Source organism: Pecten maximus, unplaced genomic scaffold (genome assembly GCF_902652985.1).
Source record: "Pecten maximus unplaced genomic scaffold, xPecMax1.1, whole genome shotgun sequence".
In the NCBI taxonomy this organism is placed as follows: Eukaryota; Metazoa; Mollusca; class Bivalvia; order Pectinida; family Pectinidae; genus Pecten; species Pecten maximus.
The window spans coordinates 1-7909 of NW_022980785.1; the positions used below are offsets into that span (position 1 = coordinate 1).

Genomic DNA, 7909 nt, shown 5'->3' on the forward strand with positions numbered 1-7909 from the left:
TTCATATAGCCCACCATCTGATGATCGTGGGCCAAAAACTGTGTTTCAGAAATTTAACATCAAAGGTTTTACACCGAATAACAATGATTATAAACTTTGGTCTAACAGCGACGTCTAAACCAATCAAGTAAACCAGCCTAGGAAAAAGCCTGTTACCTGGCATTTCAGACTGTGGACATCATTAACTTATTCCGACTTTTTGTTAAATTTCCATATTCTTTTTCAGATGTTGACACACAGATTACACCCCACACACACCTAGGCTTCAGCTAACATCCCAAACACATTGCTGTCCTAGGTAATACTCTTTTAAAACACTGAAGAAATGTAGGACTTCTTGTCCTCTATCCTTATCATAGAATCTGCACACCTTCATGGGAGCAGCCATATTGTTACATGTGCTTTTAAATATTTTCCCCTCAAAACCTGAAGAGTTCTTATTCTGAAAGTGTTATTTTGACTTTTCACTGAGCTGACCCACAGGTGAAAATAAAGTGTGGTGCAGTGTAGTTCAATTAACCGTGGGTTCTGATGATGGATACACCGCCTCACCAAGGCAAACCCACACCCCAAGTATGAAGTTGAAAGTTAGAGTCTGAACAAACCTTTTCTTTGATGTAGGTCAAAGGACAAAATATAGGTCAATGTGACCTATTTCTGATACATGACACACCACCTCACCATGGTGAACACATACCTCAAGTATGAAGTTGAAAGTTAGAGACAAGATAAAGCTTCTCTTTGATGTAGGTCATATGAGAAAATGTAGGTTAGTGTGACCTACTTTTGATACATGACACACCAAGGTGAACACATACCTCAAGTATTAAGTTTCAATGACAATTATACATGGTGTAGAAGATAGAGTCCGCACAAGATAGAGGAATGACAGATGGAAGGAAAGATGGACGGACTCTAACTTCAGACATACGTACCTCTCTGTGGCACCCAGCCAGATGGTGTAGGTTTAGTGATTTCTGGTGGTTCAGGCACAGTTTCTGGGGGCAGAATTTTCTTAACATATTTGAAGTCTTCCTTGGAAACTTGATAATCTGTATATTGTAGTGGAGAGCACTGACTGTTTACTGATGTTGATGATAGACATCTCTGAAACGGAAAGAAATGGTACGTATATCCTGCAGTACTAATATCAACTGTCCATAAATAATGTTACCGGTTTTAATTAAATGTTGCTATATCAAGTCATCTAAAAGCAGTTCATGAATTATTATATTAAATTACCGGGCCATTTGCTACCAGCCATCAGTAGCCATGATGTACCATGAGAATTGTGATAATGGAAACAAATTCTTGAATATCAAATCAAATGGAACATAAAACACAGTAGGAGGGGAAGCAGGGATGTTACTATCTAGAAACGGAAATTTCACAATTGGGAAATTGAAATAGTCATGCTCATCATACAACTTAGTTGTAAGTTGCCCCCTGCTGGTTACATTGTAAGTAACTTTAGATAAAGGTAAGCTGCTGATGTTAAAAAGTCTGTAGTGTCATTGATTTCAAGTTATACAGGGTATACTGTATATGAATCAACATGATCAATGAAGCTACTTTTATTTAAACACATCAACAGTATACCTGCTGTAGGTAAAACTGAAGGACTTTGCAAGGTCAGAGCTCTGTTCTGATAAGCTCTTCAATATAATCAGTCTCATACATTGTAGGAAAACAAAAAGCAAATCGGCCAACAGAAAGGTACAGTTTGTTGCCATTGGGTATAATATGCAAAATCTGTGTAAGATTCTTAGCTTCTTTTGATGCATCTTGATATTATCACTCAATGTCAGACTTCACAGTTGCAGAGAGGATAATCATATATATATATATATATACACAATATATATATAAACTTTACACCGATTAGGCACCAACCACTTAACTTTAAGGGGTTGTTTTGTTTCAATCTGCATATATATAACATCTAATATTGCTTTATTTTATTAAACTTATTGATCACACCAAAAATACTTAATTATCTCCCTTTACTAAGTGGGCAATCAAGATATTTTGTTAATATTTGACGTCAAATGCATTAGATCTGTATATCCTTCTTATCAATTAAAGTACAGGATGAATGGTCAAATTTTATAAACTGATTTAGATAGCAACGGGTGATGAAATCACAAATATTAACACTTTATTTTCAAAACAAATAAAATATTCACAATGCCATTGCAAAATTTAAAAAAAAGTTCAAATGAAAGTAAAAAAATTAAAGAGTTATTAAAGTTTAATATAACAGATATGAAAAAAAGATTGTTTGCCTTTCATTCTAGGCAGAAAAAAATCAACTGTTTTCCACTGAGTTTGTAAAAAAATGACCCCGATAACCCACCCAGTGCCTTAGGTAAAAAGTTGTTGTGGTGGTTGACTCAATGTCTATTGAGAATCAACTTTAATGAAATAACACTTATATAATTAGTAACTCAAACACCATCGAGGGCAACTTTTAAACTCAGCCAAATTTTACATTATTAATGAAGCAATTCTAAGCTACATGTAGGTCTACATCAGGATGGTGGTAGAATATCATTGGGAATGTCCAAAGCGCTAGGCGACTTGTCAACGAACCGTAAAGTTTAGATGGACCGGCGTTGAAACACTCCGAAACGTCCATGTAAAGACGTTTCGCCCCGTTTCAAAATGTCAGTAAATGTAAAGTAGCCCAGTACTCAGGCACACATTAATGAACGTACATCTTAATTATCTATATGTTCCAAGAAATTTCACATAAAATATTTTCAAAAACTACTTCTAAAAATGCACTCTTTGTCGCACAATAAACCATACCGTTGGAAATTTACATTTCCCCAAAACTAAACGCTTTGATGTGTTCCAAAGCACTCTGACGGGCGCCGCCATCTTGAATTTTTGACCTCTCGTTAGAACGTGATCCATGCGAAAATACAATCATTGTTGATATTAAAACGCAGTTGTCGTGATAATTTTATACGATTTAATTTATCTCACTTAATGTTAGTGTGATATATTTTTCTTCGAACTTACTTTATTTTAACCAATCAGATTGCAAATACCGCACCCTGCTAATGGCCTCAAGGTCAAAGTACATGAACATGGCGGCTCATCAAACTTGAGAGGTAGACAAAGGTGTGAAAAGATGGGAAAATCTACCCAAAAAGATCCCTTTCTCACCATGACAAACAAACAATGCCAGGTTATATGTCGTTATGTTATAGTTTAATCGTTCCGTATTTCATATACTATATTCTTATGGCTAATTTAAGGGTAGTGCTGTTCGACCAAAACATCGAATATTTGCATGTTGGAACCTACCCCAAGACACCAACAACATTGGTGTTTATTGTAGAGGAGTCGAGAGGAGACAAATGCACGGCATTGTCTAATGCCTAGTGCATTATCCTCGGTGCCAGGTTCGATGGCATCACATCATGATAAAAAGTTAAATAGAAGATCGATCGAAAACGGTTCTGGTCTCTGGACTGCCGTATTCGACTACGAAGCAAAACGAGAAGATGAGTTGACACTCCGAAGAGGGATTACGGTTGAAGTGTTATCAACCGATAAACACATCTCCGGAGATGAAGGATGGTGGACTGGCAGGGTTGACGACCATGTCGGAATATTCCCTAGTAATTTTGTCACCAACAACTATCGTATTGAACATACTATCCCACCTGATATTGCAATCGATTTCAATGAATTACAACTGGAGGAAGTTATCGGAGTTGGGGGATTTGGAAAAGTTTACAGGGGTGTCTGGAAAGGGGAGACAGTTGCTGTGAAAGCAGCACGTCAAGACCCAGATGAACCCATAAGTGCAACAGTTGAAAGTGTCCGTCAGGAAGCTACTGTGTTTTGGTTTTTAGATCACGCCAATATAGCAGCTTTAAAAGGAGTATGTCTGAAAGAACCAAATTTATGTTTAGTAATGGAATTTGCGGAGGGAGGATCACTGAACAGGGTGCTAAATGGACGAAGGATACCTCCCGATATTCTTGTGGATTGGGCTGTACAAATTGCAAAAGGGATGCATTATCTGCATGAAGAATCTCCTATTCCTTTAATACACCGTGACCTCAAATCTAGCAATAGTAAGTATACTATATAACTGATAAGTAATTTCTTAAATGCAACACCAATCACACTCTTTATCTTAAAGCCTTATCTTATAATTACTGGTTGAAAATGAGGAAAACTGTCATTATATATGTTGATAATGAAAAATTTAAATATCTTATAATTACTGGTTCTGTATAATTTATGCATAAAATTGAGGGGAAATTTATGTTACCATTATATTGATAATGAAAAATATTTTAACTATTTGTGTGAATGCTTGAAAGTTGAAACCAGGTCAGAATTTCAATTTGTATGTCATATTATAATTCGGTGAACATATATATATGCCTTGTTTACATTCTTGTTATCAGTGACTGAATCAAAGTCTGTATTTTAGATCATTAGCTATAACTGATAGTTGAAAAATAATGATGATTCAAGAAATAAGTTCTGAACGACAAAATTACAGGTTACAGATTTGCTTATTGATTAATCAAACCGAAGATCAGTGCTGAAGATCTGATAATTGATCTTTTAACTATATATTTGATGGATTCTCGGCTCAAACCCCTGAGAGAATCGAAACTAGGTGACATCTTCAGTGACATCAAGTATAAATGGTATCACATTCACAATGAATAGTGTTTTATTAATTGTGCATGTATAGTCACTGTATTTTATAGTATGTGTTATCAGTTTTCTGGGCGATGAAATTACATTGGCCTCCATTACATTTGTTCTGACACTTACTATTAACAATAATTGTTATTAACATTTATGATTAATTTTAAATTATGATATCATGTGTCATATAAAGAAACAGGTTTTTTATCACAACCTATGATAAATTTTATTTGTGACAATTTGGTGACAACTGATGAACTAAACCCACCTTCATCAGACCAATAACCAGCAAAATATGTAGAGTATCTACACTTGAAGACCTGTATAAAGTGTACATGTATGATACAATAAATCAAATTTACTGGTCTCTCTTCAGCAACAATAAAACTGAAGCTGAGTTTTTCAGTTTGAAATTGGTAGAGATGGCGAAAAAAATGCTTGATTTGCAATTGTCATTACGGAGTACAATCTTACACTTCACAGTACCAGTTGATTCCCTTTCAAAAACATCTGATTGATAGATATTCTGAAAATTAGACAGGGGTGATTAATGTGTTTTAATTTATACATTTTGTATCTTTACATTGAATTTGAAACTTTGTGATATCATAGAATCAGGTTGGTAGATTCGTTGAAAGTCTGTGAGAATCTGCATGCATCCATATATGAGCAACTTCATTTCGTGAAAACAATATCCTTCTATTGGATCCTGTCAAGTCGTGAGCTGTCTCTATTTTGAACAAAATAAACCTTCCTTTCATCAGATGGTACTGCATGCACAGTTCTGTCAGAATGTATATACAGTTCATTGTACACATATACCCGTCAACATGAATATACTGCAACAGCTATGTAATTATTGTACACACATTGATAAAAAAATATGTTAATTAGCTAGCTCCGTCTGCAAGCTTACATGATGACCATCCTGTCACTTCTTTGTCGTGATCAGTATATATAATTCAGTGATATATTCATTGTGATACAGATAGATCTTGCCATGGTTGCCGTTTAAGTAGCCCATGAAATTTTGACTTGCGTAAAGCGAGGGTTTATACTGACGGAATAAAACACCTAGATAGAACTAAATGGGTGTTCTGGGGTAAATAAATTTGTTGAATATCTCATTTATCCATATATGCAAGGTAGGTGTTGTGTCACGCCCGATTTGATTGTGTTTGCACCAAAATCTCGGCGTCAACAAATGGTGTCGGAGAATTCCACGTTTTCATATATAGTAGTACTGTATACGTACCAGACATGGTGTCAGGGCCCGAGGAAACTCGGGCTACAGTGTACGTAGTCATGATCAGTGTGTTGACTGTATTAAATGTTTGGTTTTGACCATGAATGCATGCAGTTTTGCATTTGATTGCATTGCGAGACTGCAGAAGTCAGAGAAAAATAGGCACTGATTAGTCTATTAATTAGCATATAAATAGTGTATCATTATAAGTTACGTATTCGACCTAATTATGATAAATGCACCAGCCTCTGTAATTATAAGCACAACCCCAAAGAGGATGGGCGCGCTAATTGAAACATGGTAATTAAGTAACTTATATTACCTCACTGATCTGCCTGGATGAATATATATATATATCTCCAAAGAATTTACCTCAGTCCTTGACTTAATTGAATTGTTTTTGCTTCAGAATGGTATAAGAATGAATACAAAAATTTCACCCAAATGAAATTTCACATTTTCCCCATACATATATATATGCATGCTTTTATTACGCATAGAGCAGTGTATAGTCAATCATGAAAGTTCATCAGATAATGATCAATGATCCCACGTACATCAATAACATCTGCATGAAACTAATGTAATTCACCAGGTACTTTAAATTTATGTACGTATACACAGCAAATTGAATGAGAGATCATGAGATTGAAACCGACATGTATGCAATGTTTTCATGATCAACCTATGTAGGAAACATTCAAACCGCTGCATGCCTTACTAATGATCATGATTGAACTGTGTGAATGTATGATTGAAGCTATATAATTATGCTTAATAGATAGCAACCCATGACCTGACCATAGCCATGATACAGCCATAAATATTTATATTGACCATGACCATGCCAGTTTTCTTAAGAATAAATACATACAAGTGTAACAATACTGCACCTCCTGTTATAAAAATGCATGTTTGATACAAATTAATGATTTCAAACAGAAACACACTCCATTAATTTCCCAAAAATGAACTTTTAAACTTCACAGAATTTTGTGACATGTTGCAATTGCACATAAAAAGCATGTGGAAAAAAAATAAAGGCAAATAATCAAACATGCATCAATTTTGTCCCTTGGCTGTCTTAATACATACACGTGTACATATAATAATATTTAAGAAAAAAGTACAAAATTAATACTTATGTCATGATGTGTGTGTATTATATATATTCAAATTCTTGTAAAGCTAAAAATAGTTATGTGTCTATATATAGATAATAGTTAAGTATTTAGTACAAGTACATGTATATACTGTATGTGCACAAAAAAGTTGGTTAGATATTACATGTATACAGTGGAACTTCGTTAACTCGAACTCGACGGGACCCCGAAAAAACTTTGAGTTATCCGAGTGTTCGAATTAAGCGAGTTGTCATTTTTGGTACAAAGTTTGGTCAATATTTGTCAACATTATATAATCATTATAACTCCGCTCTGTCACTCATCAGTTCAGTGTAAAGACTGGTCAATACATGTAAATGTATATCATATGTAATATTTCGTTCCGTCACTCGTAGTTTGGTGTAGTTTGCCGATATATACAGTCTCGATAAAGATTCTTTCACTTAGTCACTTTAACGATATGATGTTCATGTCATGTTTGCAAAAGGAATAACGATAAAATGGAATTCAACCGAATAACAATTAATGTTATATCAAATAACCGTTTAATTTTAACACAGATTATATATGTAAAACGTAACAGAACCATTACCTTATATATTGGACATATAAAATAGTGTATGATAGTCAACTTATGTTTTACCGACAACCACGCTATTTCCATGTGTATTAGCACAGGGAATTTCGATGTTGAAAAAATGTCGGCGTTTACAACCGATCGTTGTTGGACACGAACATGATACTTACGAGTTATTCGATCATTTGAAGTAGGATTTTTATTGTTGGGACCAAATTTTCACTTCGTATTATCCAACTTTTTCGAGTTTTCCGAATTCGAGTTTTCCGAGTTTTT

General features: G+C 34.7%; 1 protein-coding gene and 1 long non-coding RNA gene across 2 annotated transcripts; one reads left to right on the plus strand and one right to left on the minus strand.

Annotated features, from left to right (window-relative positions):
• Nucleotides 1–978: 978 nt before the first annotated feature.
• LOC117319698 lies at nucleotides 979–2929 on the minus strand. Its single transcript, XR_004530802.1, has 2 exons — nucleotides 2812–2929; nucleotides 979–1107 (listed from the first exon to the last, which is right to left on the minus strand). It is a non-coding gene; the product is annotated as an uncharacterized LOC117319698 (long non-coding RNA).
• Nucleotides 2930–3084: 155 nt separating this feature from the next.
• On the plus strand, nucleotides 3085–4094 carry LOC117319697 (mitogen-activated protein kinase kinase kinase 9-like; the record flags this gene model as incomplete). Its single annotated transcript, XM_033874463.1, has 1 exon — nucleotides 3085–4094. A coding segment is annotated over exon 1 (709 nt), but the record flags the coding sequence as incomplete, so codon positions are not given.
• Between the last annotated feature and the right edge of the window lie 3815 nt (nucleotides 4095–7909).